This window comes from Larus michahellis, chromosome 1 (genome assembly GCF_964199755.1).
Source record: "Larus michahellis chromosome 1, bLarMic1.1, whole genome shotgun sequence".
Classification (NCBI taxonomy): Eukaryota; Metazoa; Chordata; class Aves; order Charadriiformes; family Laridae; genus Larus; species Larus michahellis.
Window position 1 is genome coordinate 129,559,814 of NC_133896.1, and position 15,516 is coordinate 129,575,329.

Consider the following 15,516-nt stretch of genomic DNA (forward strand, 5'->3'; position numbering starts at 1 on the left):
GGGCTGAGGTCGCAGCCTGGCCTTGGCCCACCCCCATCCCCACAGAGGTGCCTGACGCCCTGGGCTGTGGATGCCCCCGGCTGCCTCCCAGCTGCCCTGCTCCCTGTCTGGGGACAGGGGGACATATGCCAGCTGATGAGGCCCTGCCCTGCCTGACTCAGGGGGAGCTCCTGGCACCCCAGCCTCCCTAGTCCATAAGGAGCCACCAGCTCACATGGCAGCCTGACATAACGCTTTGAAGACTCTCATCGTTTGTCCTTCCCTTCCCATTTACAAGTGCCACAGTGCAATTTCATATTGGCCCTGGTATATCAACCCTTCCTTTGGCTTCACTTGCCACTTTTGGTGGCACTGCCATCCTTCCACATCATTTTGTCTTGGAGACTGAAGTGATTCCTTCCCAAATGGCGATGGTATTTGTCAGTGTTAGGTTGATGGTTGGACTCGATGATCTGAAAGGTCCTTTCCAACCTAGACAATCCTATGATTCTATGATTCTAAATGTGACACCTCTGTACTTTTTCATTCGTATCAGACTGCTCTGGTATGTCCCATCCCTTCTCAATTTCAGTTCCTTTAAGCTGATATAAATAGCTGATCTTTGTCTTTCCAGCACTCCTGCTCTCACCATGTCAGGTTCTGTCTCTTCAGCCCATCTCTCAGCACCAGCCTCCCATCTCCTTCCTACTGCGCCTTCTGTCAGCATCCTCTCCTCCTCTCCCTTCTCAGCTGAGAGACTCTCTGCTTACCATGGTCCCGTGAGAACGGAAGAAAAGGCAAGATGCTTGGAGAATAATACTTATTTACATCACTGTTGTATTTACATACCTTTGATATGTTTCCCATTCACCTTTAATATGACATAGTAAGCTATGTATGTCTTGAAAAATCCTCCATCTCTCACGTCAGTAGAGTTGTAGCAGGGATGCATGGGCTCTGAAGCATTTAAATGGCACACTTTGATGAAGCAATAGCTGTCCTGCTTAAACTGGGGCTATATCCCATGATGTATGAAGAACTTCTTTTGAGGGGATGTATTTGAATCCTGTGGCAGTGTATAAGATCTGCTGAACTGGACACAGTGGCCACTAGACACAGTGGCCTGAAGTACCTCAGACTTGACTGTTAAATCTCAGATTAATGTGTTCCCTTTGTAGGCCCACAAATTTACACAATTTTTGAATCTTTTAAACTTGTAGTTACTAAAGCAAGGCAGTGAGACACACTTTTATTGAAACACCTCAACATGATCGTTGCAGCTTACTTTGTTACTGGCAGAGTTATGTATCTAGCAGGGAGTGAGAGCTAAGTACTTTCAAGCCTCAAGAGACTGAAATTTTGACTTTCTACTATTAACACCCATATGTCTTCAGCAGTTAAAAGTAAGAAAACAAAACTTAAAAAGTTCAAATGTTTGGTCTTTTTCTTCCATTTTCCTTGGATTTCATCACAGACAGAACAGCAACATAGATCTCAAACAATCTCTACCACTGACTGTGAAAACTGTAGTATACAGCAGAGGCAATGGAACCTCAGCTGGCTGATTGAATATTTTGAATTGAGCCTGACGAACTTGACACTGCATGTCTTTCACCAGAACAAAAAGGACTTTTCAGATACTACTAACCTTCCAACAGCTGGGCCTGACTGAATTGACCTCAGTCTGCAAAAGGGCTGCCTAGAAAGCAGCATAATACTGAGGCTGGATGAGTCTTTAATACATGGAGTGCTATGAAAAACAGCAAGCGCAACTGCAAAAGATAACCTCATGTTCTGTCTACTTTCTGCAACATCAAAGAGAATCCACCAGAGAAAAACCTTGTGCTCAGTTCTTCCCTGCTATAGCAATGGGGATAGGTTGCTAGCTACCCATCCCTGCATGCATGCAAGACTCGGCATGATAAAAATCTTCCAAGGGTGCCAGTAAGAGAACGATGCCATAGCCCAGCCTCCACAGCAGTCCTGACAGTAGGTACAGCTATGGAGGAGGGCACAGGAAATCAGAACTGGCTGCAAAATGTTGTTCAAGTTTGGTGCTGCTGAAACAGGGGGATCAGAGTGGCCTTCATTGACACCCTATAACTGCAGTTTGGCTAAAGTCCACCAGCAGCTGGCCTAACTAGGATAAATAAAATCCTTGCTTTTTCATTTTGCTTTTGGATTTGCACTGTACTTCTAGCTCCATAAGGAGCCACAGAACCAGAAGGTTCTACTCTTGTTTGAATATATGCGCCATCATCAGTGGAGCTATACTATTGAGGTTCATTAAATGTTTCCGTTTCTGTGACTGTCACTCTCATTAACACTCTATATGCCAAATTTGACAAAAATATTCCTCGTTTTGAGACATTTTGGAGAGCTAGACTGGATGGAATGATGGTGTACTGAACTACAGATTCTGTGAGCTGATCTATAAATATTTAAGAAATTTGGAGTGCCTTCTGACATTTTCCAGAAAGAAAATATTAGCTTCCAAAATTCTGTAAGACATGTTTCAGCCTGATCAACTATAGAATACATAGTGATCAATCAAGTGGCATTTTACCAACCTTACTGTGTCTGTGAGATTCTCATTAGTGCCCAGATGTATGTCTTGTGTTGTAAGGAAGGAAGGGTGTCCTCCAAGGAGAGCAAATCCTACAGTGAGGAAAAATAAAATAAGAAATTAAACACCAGCACCTCATACTTACAGTCAAGATTAAAAATCTTCTTCATGTAAAAAGTATTTACAACAATTATAGTAAAACTCAGCAGGGCATTTAAATGTTTCAAACACTTGAAGTCTGACACAGAAGACACAAATAAACATATTTTGGAATAAAATCACTCAAATGCGATGCTTTGCTGAAATCCTAAGGCATGAGTTCTGATTTGTGTTCACAGAAGAAGTCATTCAAGCTGCAAGGCTACATATTACCAAAAGCATCACTGTGTCTCCCTGTTAAGAGCTAGGTAATCCACTCATGCTGAATTTCTACTTCAAGGGACTTAGCATCCTAGAAAGGCCATCTGAGTCACTAGGTGTAATTCCACATCCTTGCAAGAAGCTTCAAGTATAGTCACGCAGATAGAAAATCCTGTCTCCTCATGCACTATAACAAACTTGAGCTTTCTCACATATGACCAAGTGCCTTAAAAACTATAACGTGACAGAGAGAAAAGGAAAGATCTCAGGTCCTGCCAGCATCCCTCTACCCTGCAATAGTTCGGAATTTACAAGGTGAGCCAAAGAACTGGATGGATTAGGTCTGAAGAATGAAATCCATTCCCGAACAGGAAACCATGGAAAGACCTGAGCATCATTTAAGAATATAAAACACTTTGGGGAACTTAAAAGGTGTCTGGAGGGTATTGTGGATAAAGACAAATTACATGGTAAGGGCAACTCTCAGGTTTTGCCCTGCCTTATTTCTCTTGCACCACAAATAGGAAGCTACTACAAGCAACCAACTGATACAAACAGGGAGGAAAACAGCTTTTTTTCACCAACACTTGAGTCTCTCTGACTTTGCCTGGTTTAAGCCTAAAGCCTCCTTCTGCTAAATCTCAATGTGAAGTCCATCGTAGCCACATATTGGGAGGATGGGGCCTGAGGGGGGCTGTTTGATGAACTGTCACAAATGGTGTAGCATAAGTCTAGCACAGGACACAGGGTCCTACAACTGGGGATGTACAAAGTGTAGGATTTGAACTGGGCTGTAGGTAGCCCTGTAAGGCATTTTCTGTGCACCGGGGAAGATTTTCCACATAAGAACAGCCCCCTTCTAGTAGAGAAATTGTCAGGGAGATCTTGCCCTGTCACTAATATCTATGACGGAGGAAATTTCCAGACAATCTCGGTGTAGATAAACCAACCACACTGCGAGACAACACTGCGGGGGTGGGGGGGGAGTGACAAAAATCTAGAAGGAAGCCTATCTTATTTTTATTGCCAGGAAGAGAAAGGCTGAATACAGCACAGAAGAGCAGAGACCCCCCCTTCTCTAACAAACTGTAATCTCTTGGAGGTGCTAACAAATTTCATGCTGTTAAAAAAATAAAGGAGCGGGGGGGAGGAGGAGAGAAAGACAGAAAAAAGGTTAAAAACTGCTTGGGCTGGTTGTAGCCGTTAGATGGCACTGCAGACATGGTCAGGACAGCAGCTTCAACATCATATTTGTGCAGGCCTGTCAAAGATTAAAAAGTTGATCCCACAGCTACCCTTCAAAAAAAGGTTAAACTAGGAGTGAACACTGAAACCTTTCACAGATAAAACCAAGCAACTAGGTTCAGGCGGCAGGCCTGGGCCCCACATTTGGGCCCCTAACACAGAACAGCCCTTATTAACTTCCATCCCCTGCAGGAAGCAGGGTTGAGGTGAGGTCTTCCACTTTGCATCAGTTCAGCCAGCCTCTAGACTTGAAAATGCAACAGATAAAAAATAATACTGGCAAATCATTCCCTTTTGACTACCTCAATTTCCCTAAATGTCATATTAAAAATAATAATGCTCCAGACCCTCCCTGAAGAGCAAATATCTGCTCCATCCAGTCAGTGTATACTCATTTTATTGAATGGGCCTGACGTTACTTTCCCTTTGTCATCATTAAGGATTCCTCCAAATCTCAACAAGGTTAGAGTCAGATACAACAAACTTTCAAGAATGAAGCATCACTTATTCTACTATTACTATTTGCTGTTAGAAAAGCACTATAAATTTGCTGGTCACTTTACTGTCCTTTCTTGGTTAATCAGAAGCATTTTTGTATTAAGGCAGGAAAATGCTTAGGTTTCCTCAGATACTTTCACCTCCTCTCTGCAGCTCAGACACAAACACTGTATTTATGGGAATGTGTATGCAAACTGTTGCCTAGATATTACAGCCTATCTATTCACTACCAGTTTTAAGTCAAAACCTCAAGGATGAACTGTCATTTGTAGTAACTTTTCCAGTCCAGCTTCTTGTGGGTTTTTTCAAAGTCATATAGAATTATGTCAGTGATTTATCCCCGCAAGTTCCACACAATATAACAGCTCTGCATTTTAGGCTTCTAAACGCCTGTATCGGTATATGTTTCACAGGCAGCTCCCATAGACGTGTTCTGTTTTCTATAAATGATGCCCAGGTAGGAAAAGAGGAATCTGGCCATTTATTCAGAATTGCCAGACATCAGGCAGCCCAGTCGGAGCTACCACCTGGAGTCTGTGTACATAGCAGAGTCCTAATGTGTTGGGCTTTCTGCTTGTGAACTAGCCATCTGTGCAGGGCCTGGGAACATATTTCCATCCCAAACTTTCCATCTGGAAATACAGGAGCGTTGTGCTCTAGCTTTGTATATAGTTGCAGAGAAAAAATCTTTGCTTTAGATTCTTTCATCCAAATGACTAGTAGAAAGAAAAAAAAATGATGACTATTGAAGATATGCAGGCACCAATTCAGCAAATAAGCACACACTGGAGTGCTGTGTTAAACTGGAAGATCCAACTCTCTTTGTTGTCACAAGTTGGTCATATCCAAAGCCACATGCTAAGTGTTTATATGAATCTTGGTATCTCCAACAAACTGTATTAAATGTTCATATTACAGAGCCAGAATAGATTATTATCTCATGTCAGCAATTCTCACTACTGTTAGTTTTCAAAAATGGACAGTTTTATGCCTTGGGCTGTGGCACATTATTAAGCCCACTAATGCAAACTCTTTCACGTAGGACATGAGTGCTGGTGGTTGTACAGACATGGGTTAAATTTCCATTCCCACCTGTCCCTGCTACATTGGGTAAGTGTGCCAAAGTGAATCCTCTGGTTCATGCTTTGGATACACAGTTGTGGGGATGCCCCACTGACACCAGGAGACATATAAAACCATTTTCTCAAACTCAAAGGAAGGATTCTTTTTTATATTTCAAGACATCTGTATTTGGATTTGTTAGTTTCCTCACTGCCCGTCAGAATTTACAATCTAGGAAGAATTTTTCAGTTTAGACTGATAACAAAGAACTCTTCTTGGCAGCAATTATAGGAATATTCCTAAAGTAGAAAACTAAAAACTGAAAAGCATTTTTTAAAAGTTACCCCTCTAAGTGGAGAGTAAGCTAAAAGAGTACTCTTGCCCCCTCTGTAACATGGCCAAGCTAAATAATACTAGCCATTTCAACAAAAAAACCAGATGCTGTATTTCTGCCATGTAATACCATCCTCGCTACATACAAAGCATGTCATTATTTCTGTGACTGTATGTAGTAGTCTTCACACACGGATATTGTATTCTTCTCATCCTGCTGGGTAAGAGGAGTGAGTTGTGAGTAATTCCACTAAAGCCAGTGGCAGTGAACCTCTGCAAAGCTGTTCAGACCTTGTTTATCCCAGTGCATAACTAAAGAAGGTATACAGAGCTTTTCTGCCTGTATTGTTTCCTCTCTATTTCTGCCCTGTGACATATTGCCTTTGTTCAGTGTCTGTGAAATGGTTGGATTTATTTATAATTATTTGTTCACTAAATCATAACTGCAGCTGTATATTTTAAGAGTATCAGTGACAATCAGAATATTTTACACCAAAGTTATAACAAAAACAGGGCATTCACCTTTATGCCATAACTGAGGATGTTTATTTTACAAGTAATATATGACCATGTGGAATATCTTTATTTTCAAAAAGTACACAAGATTTTATGCGGAATGGGTGTGGGATTCTGACTACAAACAGATGACATTTTCCAGTACAATAGTGGAGATGTCGCATTTTCCAAGATAATACCCAGTGATAGCAATAGATCTAGTAGGTTCCACAAAACTGGGTTTGCTTTGCCAATACCCTATGGAAGTTACTTGTAGTTCTTCATTAAACTTACAACACCACTCCTACTCTTAGAAATGGTAAAATAATATGGGTTTCAGCAATATGTCTTAGGACAAGATTATCTTTGTTCAAGAGAGTAAAGGGACAATGAATTATACCACAAGGGGCTGTACATTATTCAGTACAGTTGCAATGTGATCAGAATAGAAGTTTAGAGACATAGTGTGTTGGAAAAGCCACAAACATCAACTGTTCTCTTACAGTGCATTATAAATTAATGTTTTGATAATCTTCGATCAATCTTGGCAATTAGGAGAAGTGCTCAAAGACTGGAGGAAAGAAAATGTCACCCCTACTTTCAAGAAGGGCAAAAAGGAGAACCCAGAGAATAATAGGCCAGTCAGCCTCACCTCAATTCCTGGAAACGCAATGGAGCAACTAATCCTGGACAACGTTTCCAGGCAGATTAAGGACAAGAAAATCATCAGACCAACTTGATAAATTTCTACGATGAATTGAGTGGCCTGGTAAATGAGAGGAGAGCAGTGGGCATTGTCTACCTGGACTTCATTATGGTCCGTGACACTGTGTTCCATAAGCTCCTCATAGACAAGCTGTTGATGTACGGGCTGGATGAGCAGAGAGTGAGGTGGGTTGAGAACAGGCTGAATGGCCAGGCCCAGAGGGTGGTGATCAGTGGCGCAAAGTCTAGTTGGAGGCCAGTGACTAGCGATGTACTCCAGGGGTCAATACTGGGTCCAGTCCTTTTTAACATCTTCATTAATGATCTGGATGATGGGGCAGAGCGTGCTCTCAGCAAATTTGCTGATGACACAAAACTGGGAGGAGTGGCTGGTACACCAGAGGGTTGTGTTGCCATCCAGAGGGACCTCGACAGGCTGGAGAAATGGGCTCACAGGAACCTCATGAAGTTTAGTAAGAGAAGTGCAAAGTCTTGCACCTGAGGAAGAACAACCCCATGCACGAGCACGTGATGGTGGCCACCCATCTGGGAAGCAGCTTGGCAGAAAAGGACCTGTGGGTCTTTCCGGCAAAGGTGGCAAATGGTAACCTGGGCTGCACTAGACAAAGTATTGCTAGCAGGTGAAGGAAGGTGATCCTTTCCCTTTACTCAGCACTGATGAGGCCATAGCTGGAGTGTCCAGTTCTGGACTCCTCAGTACAATAGAGACATGGACATATTTGAGACAGTCAGTATGTCCATGTTAACAAAGGGCCATGAAGATGACTAAGGGACTGGAGCATTTTTCATATAAGGAAAGGCTGAGAGAGCTGGAACTGCATAGCCTAGATAAGAGAAGGGTCCAAGGGAATCTTACTAATGTATATAAATACCTGAAGAGAATATGCAAAGAGGATGGAGCCAGGTGCTTTTCAGTGGTGCAGTGGGTGCAAACATAGGAAGCTCCCTCTGAACGTCAGTAAACTTTTTTACTGAAAGGGTGATTGAGCACTGGCATAGGTTGCCCCAGAAGGTTGTGAAGTCTCCACCCTTGGAACTATTCGAAAACCTTCTGGCCACAGTTCTGGGCAACTGGCTCTAGATGACCCTGCCTGAGCAGGGGGTTGGACCAAATGACCTCCAGAGGTTCCTTCCAACCTCAAACATTCTGTGATTCTGTTTTTATTTATTTTTCATATGTGTGTTCATAATGGTGTTCTTTATAGGCACAGCGACAGCAGGATTTCAGAAAAGAATTCCATGGTGTTAGTGTATGGCAGCAATCTCCTAGACATTGCACAGAGCAGATTTTGTAATCAGTGCTTTCCAAGTCTCTACTCCTTTATAATGAAACCCATTGATTTTCATCTAGTTGTTCCCAAGAGTTGCAAAGTTTGTTTAGATTACTGTCATCACCAGAACCTTGTCCCACAAGTGACCTCTTTCAAGATATTGAAGGTGCAACTCATGGGAAATACTATTTGAGATGACTCAGGTAATTTATAAATAAACAGTCCAATTCATGTCAATGTCCACTTTCACTGGACATTAGAAAATTGCTATTAAATTAGCTTATTTAGCTAAAAGGAACACCTGACCTGACATTTGATTTGAGTTAGAAATTCCAAGGGAGAGGTCATGTATGTTAAAAAGCAGCTGCAATGTACAGAGTTTCCATGCACAGACAAAACTTGAGTCTGCCTTTGAAACAAAGTCTTAGGCTTAGGGGACTTAAGACCAATTAACCGAAGGTGTGAAGTTAATGCATAGAAGTTAAACTCCATTAAACTCCCTGGTGGAAGCTCTCACTCAGAAATAAATTGGTTTTATTTCACTAGAGCTTAATCCCTCTTGGATGAATTTATGTCCATTAATTCCCATCCTTAAGTTAATTCATTTGAACTTCCCTGAGCTTCCCCCTTCCATAAGCCTTCAAAAGCCAAGGACTAAATACTGCTTCCCTCTGAATACAGAAGTATGAAGAACAAATTCAGAGAATTCGTCATTACCTGCCCAAGAGCCAGTATGTCAGGCGACTAGAAACTGGACTAAAAACTCTGGAATTAAAACATAGGTGATCTTCACAGAAAGGGAATGCACAAGAGAAACCCATTCGTAAGTCCTGCTTATGTGGAGAAAACAGAAAGCAACAACAAGTCTACGTAAAGAGCAGGATCAGCAGGTAAATGGCTGTGCCAGAGGATACAAAGGCAAATTCAGAAATTCTTGCAGTTAACATATCTGCTTCTTCCTTCCAGTATTTTTACCTTCTCCCTTACACCTTGTGAAGAGATGTGAATACTCAACAAGTTCCCTCTCCCTTCAGTAGGCAGAAGTCAGCCTAAGGGATGCTGGGTCAACTCAAATGTGAGAAGGGCAAGCTTCTCCTTCCTTGATGCATCACCAATTCCTAATTATTCCTTGCTAACGTGCAAGTACACGAATGATTTATTTCAGCGGTCCCATTGACTTCAGAACAACTACCATGTAAATAAAGATATGTGTAATAAATAGAATCATGTTTGTTAATCAAATCAGGCTTTCTTAAAGGCTGGTGAAAACTTACACTGTTTCGACTCTTCACATACTTGAATCGCAGGCATCCGGTGTGCTGTCCGGGGCACTTTGACACCTCAAGGCCTAAATCACAGGCATCTGGTGTGTTTTAACACTTCAAAGGGAAGAGCTAAGTTGTGAGATAAGCTGAAAAGAGTCTCCCCAAGGACACTGATAAAGATGAGGAGCCTTCAGCCCCACGACCATCAGGAGGCGGGACAAGACCGACCCCCTAGCAACACGTCGCTCAGACACGGAATATACCAGGATTGACACATATACGGGAACCAGAAGAGTATATAATCAACTACTTTCGGGAAGTGGGTGTGCGCCGTTGGCGGAGCAAAGACTCCCCGGCCGCCCAGCGCTGTTTTGCTTGTTGCCGCTTGCTTAATAAACTAATTTGATTAATTGGACTGGTTCCTGTCAATTATTGGGCCTCAATCTATAACAAATTTGGTGCCGTGACTCGGATAGAGGCAATTTGGCTGTAAACCTCACAGGGGGGGCGCCCCGCTGAGTAAGCGGCCCCTGTTGGGGGTTTTTACACCCAAAACCTCTACCGACGAACTCGAAATTTGGCAGCAAGCAAATAAAAGCCGGCAACCCCGTAAACTTTGTGCACGAAGACCCGAACGAAGACTCAGGAGTGAGTAAGTATAGGCCGGTGATCCGTTCGGTTGGGGTTGGGTATCCTGGAGTGTGCCTGTGTGAGACGTCCACTTGAGGACGAAGCAAGTGCGGACCCCTTAGTAGTGCGGTTCCCATCTCCCGCGAGGGACTGGGCCACGAACAGGGGGAAAAGATTGTGTGTGTGTGTGAAGGCACTCCGGAAGATGGGACAGAAGAAAAGCAAGCCTTCTGATCCCATGGGTGGGTCGGTGCCTAAGGTTAGGTTACCCCAGATACCGCCAGACAGTTCGTTAGGATTAATGATTAAATATTGGGATGATTACCCTTCTAGGCAGGGTAAGGATAAAGCAAAAATGATACGTTATTGTATGGAAGTTTGGGGTGGGAAACAAATTAGAAGTGACCACCTGTATTGACCCGTTTTTGGGTCCTTTGAAGATTGGATATGCCAGGCTTTACATATTTATGTTAATTCTAAGGAACCCTTTAGCCTGGAGGAGAGTGAATATGCACACTTGTGGATAAGGTCAGAGACTAGAGTAAATCTATATCACTTGAGAGAGAAGAAACAGGGGGGTAGGAAAAAACAAAACCAATTTGTAGCTAAATCATGGACGGACATTAGAAAGAAGCTGGAGAAAGTGGAGGATTGGCAGGATAGGGGTTTGGATGAATTGTTAAGGGAAGCCCAGAAAGTGTATGTCCGCAGGGAGGAGGAAATACATAAGAAACAAGCCAGAATGTTGGTAGCTGCAGTCAGAGAAGGGCAAAGGACGTCAACCCCTGGAAAAGGGTTTGAAGCTCGCCAGATAAGACAGGAGACCCGAAAACCTTTAAGAGGGAGAGAATGGGGAACTGTGGTTTGTTTTTATTGTGGAGGAAAAGGGCATGTTAAAAAGGACTGCAGAAAGAGAATGATGGATGAGAAAATGTTCAAAGACTAGGGGTGTCAGGGGCTCTATTTGCTGGGAACCCGAGGAAAAAAAAAAAACAAAAAAAAACCAAAACAAAAAACAGAGCCCTTGATAAAACTAAAAGTGGGTCCCCAGCAACAAGAAATTGAGTTCCTAGTGGACTCGGGAGCAGAAAGATCTACCGTTCAAAAATTGCCCCAAGGATGTAAAATATCCTCGGCGACTATACAGGTTATTGGAGCAAAAGGAGAACCTTTTGGAATACCCGTAATAAAGGATGTGTTTTTTGAAACCCATTCTAAGGTAGGGGTGGGGTCCCTGCTACTCATGCCTGAAGCAGACTATAATTTATTGGGCCGAGATTTGATGATTGAATTAGGAATTGGCTTAGAAGTAAAAAAATGAAACACTAAAAAAAAAAAAATTAAACTGTGTCCCTTACGAGTAAGAGATGAAGAGAAAATAAATCCTGAAGTCTGGTACACCCCGGAAACAGTAGGTAAATTAGATATTGAACCCTTTTCAGTAACAATAAGGAACCCAGAAATACCAGTCAGGATAAAACAATACCCCCTTCCTAGAGAAGGGAGGCTAGGTTTGAAACCTGAGATCCAAAGATTACTTGAAAAGGGGTTGCTAGAACCCTGTATGTCTCCTTTTAATACTCCCATCCTGCCTGTAAAAAAAAAAAAAAAAAAAAAAAAAAAAAAACCGGATGGAAAATATAGGTTAGTACATGACTTATGAGAAATTAACCAGAGAACAATAGCTAGATTCCCGGTGGTGGCGAATCCACACGCCCTCCTGAGTCAAATAGGGCCCGATAATCAATGGTATAGTGTAATAGATCTGAAGGATGCATTCTGGGCATGCCCTCTCAAAGAAGATTGCCGAGATCACTTTGCTTTTGAATGGGAAGACCCAGATAACCATCGGAAACAATTACGGCGGACGGTATTGCCCCAAGGGTTTACCGAATCTCCGAACTTGTTCGGACAAGCCTTAGAACAAATCCTGAAGGGGTACGAGTTAAGTGAAGGAGTCACACTGGTCCAATATGTGGATGATTTGCTCCTAGCTGGTGGTAGCGAAGAAAAAGTGAGGCAGGAAAGTATTAAGTTACTAAATTTTTTGAGTTTACAAGGATTGAAGGTATCAAAATCAAAACTACAATTTGTTGAGAAAGAAGTAAAATATCTGGGACACAGACTAAGCAAGGGAACTAAGAAATTAGACCCCGAAAGGGTGAATGGCATACTGTCATTACCGGCTCCTAGAACTAAAAGACAGGTTAGGCAATTATTAGGTCTCTTTGGCTATTGCAGGCAATGGATTGAGAACTATAGCAAAAAGGTGAAGTTCCTCTATACCAAATTAACTAAGGATGGATTATTGAAATGGTCGGAGGATGATGATAAACAATTAGAAACACTAAAAACTGATTTAGTAAATGCCCCAGTTTTGAGCCTGCCAGATGTAAAGAAACCATTTTATCTATTTATCAATGTTGATGAAGGGACCGCATTTGGGGTATTAGCACAAGAATGGGCAGGAAGAAAGAAACCTGTGGGATACTTATCTAAACTCCTGGACCCTGTAAGTAGGGGTTGGCCTACCTGCCTTCAAGTGGTAGTAGCCGCAGCCCTTTTGGTAGAGGAAGCCCATAAAATTACCTTTGGAGGAGAATTGAGGGTATTATCACCTCACAACATCAGGGGAATTTTGCAACAAAAAGCTGACAAATGGATAACAGACGCCCGGCTCCTAAAATATGAAGGCATCCTAATCTCCTCTCCCAAACTGGAACTCGAGGTAACAAGCGTGCAGAATCCAGCACAGTTTTTGTATGGGGAGCCGAGTGACAAAATAAATCATGATTGTCTTTACAACATTGAGGAGCAAACAAAAATCAGACCAGATTTAGATGAGGAAGAACTTGGAGAAGGAGAAAAGCTATTTGTAGATGGATCATCCCGGGTAGTTGAAGGAAAGAGAAAATCAGGATTTGCAATCATTGATGGGAAAACATTTAGTGTAATAGAATCAGGACCTCTGAGTCCTAGTTGGTCTGCACAGGCTTGTGAACTATATGCTGTATTAAGAGCCTTGCAACTTTTAAAAGGTAAAATTGGAACCATATATACGGATTCAAAATATGCCTTTGGCGTAGTGCATACTTTTGGAAAAATTTGGGAAGGGGTTTAATAAATTCTCAAGGAAAAGGATTAATACACCAGGAATTAATAATCCAGGTCTTACAAGCATTACGAGGACCAGCGGGAATAGCCGTAGTACATTTCAAAGGACACCAAAAAGGATTAAGCCCATTAGTCAGAGGAAACAATCTTGCTGATCAAGAAGCAAAAAGAGCGGCATTAATGGTGATCCAGACTAAAAGAACTCGGGAGGACTGTATAACTTGTGGAAAGGAATCAGACGAATTCCCATGTTATGAGTGTTGGAAGGATTTTGGAATCGATGCAGTCCCTTGCAGATGTCTAATTTATGATGAGTGTGACAACCCCAAGTATAGCCATTGCCATCTACACGGAAAAATTCACTCAATCCTGAGTTTTACAGTGCAGGAAAAAGATAAGCTGACTCAGATGGGAATCAGGGAGACAGAAAAAGGAAAGTGGAAACTCCCGGATGGCCGGGAAGTTCTCCCAAAACCTCTGGCTTTGAAAATCATGCAGAAATTCCATGAGAACACCCATTGGGGAACTCAGGCGTTAGTGGGTCAGTTTGCCACAAAGTATATGTGCATTGGTATATACAATATAGCAAAGAGAATAGTTAGCGAATGTATGACATGCAAAAGGGTCAATAAACATCAGTTACGGGGGGGGGGGGGGGGGGAAGCCCTGGGGGGAAGGGAACTGGCTCACAGACCATTTGCTAAAATCCAGCTAGACTTCACTGAACTTCCAAAGGTGGGACGATATAAATACTTATTAGTAATCATAGACTACCTAACCCATTTTGTGGAAGCTTTCCCGACAGCTAGAGCCACCGCTCAAACCGTAGTGAAGACTTTGCTGGAAAATATAATCCCTAGGTATGGATCGATTGAGGTAATAGACTCTGATAGGGGCTCCCATTTTGTTTCAAAAATAGCAAGGGAAGTTCTCTCCTCTTTGGGGACAAAATGGGAATATCATACTCCCTTGGCATCCACAAAGCTCGGGAAAGGTAGAAAGAGTAAATGGGGAAATAAAGAAACAGCTCACAAAATTGATGTTAGAAACTAAGATGTCATGGGTAAAGTGCCTCCCCTTAGCACTATTGAATATAAGAACACAGCCCCGAACTGATGTAGGAATTTCCCCCTTTGAAATGTTATATGGGATGCCATACGATTTAGAAATTCCGCAGGACCACCCCCAACTTGAAAATTCACAAATTAGACCTTATATAATTCAACTCATGGCTAGGAGAGAAAAGCTGCGGAATAAGGGCTTAGTAGTACAGAGACCCCCCTTGGATGTAGCCATGCATAACATAAAGCCAGGAGACAAAGTGTTAATCAAATCATGGAAAGAGTCCTCATTAACCCCCGTTGGGAAGGGCCCTATCTCGTTTTACTCACCACAGAAACAGCCATCCATCCGGACAGCAGAGAGAGGCTGGACTCATGCGAGCCGCGTAAAAGGACCATTAAAAAAAAAAAAAAACTATTCTTGGGAAGTGACAAGCCCGCCTGGAGATCTGAAGATTGCCTTCCGGAGGTTGTAAATGGACACACATATAACTGTGGTACAAGTGAGCGACTACAGCATATCGGTGGGGTACGGTTACGGTGATACAGGGGACATAAGAATCAAGTGTGACATTCTGAGCTGTAATTGTTATCCTTTTTATTTGTTTTATTTGTAAAGGGTGTCGAGAACGGAGGGGGACCCATTGCCATTACAGGATACCCCCTCGAGGGGTTTGCCAACCTTGTGGGGACAAAGAGCGTGAGCTCACCAAATTGGCTCTAGACATAAAAATATTTAATGGTGAAATCCAGGAGCAATCTAGTGAATGGCGGGAGATATTTGCACGGGGTATTAAACCCGAGTACTATTGCTATCACCCTCGCGAACCTGCTCCATTTGTAATTGACATTATTAAAGTGTGTTGTCGCAAGACACTTAAAGGGGTTCAGTGCGATTCACCTGAAATGCA

At 42.5% G+C, this 15,516-nt stretch overlaps 1 protein-coding gene across 1 annotated transcript in view; it reads right to left on the reverse strand.

Moving 5' to 3' along the window:
• OTC (ornithine transcarbamylase) overlaps positions 1-15,516 on the reverse strand; it is a 44,702-nt gene that overhangs the window by 15,238 nt on the left and 13,948 nt on the right. Inside the window, exon 4 of the mRNA XM_074572878.1 lies at positions 2,550-2,637. Coding sequence (XP_074428979.1) covers positions 2,550-2,637 — 88 coding nt within the window. The remainder of the gene's footprint in view (positions 1-2,549; positions 2,638-15,516) is intronic.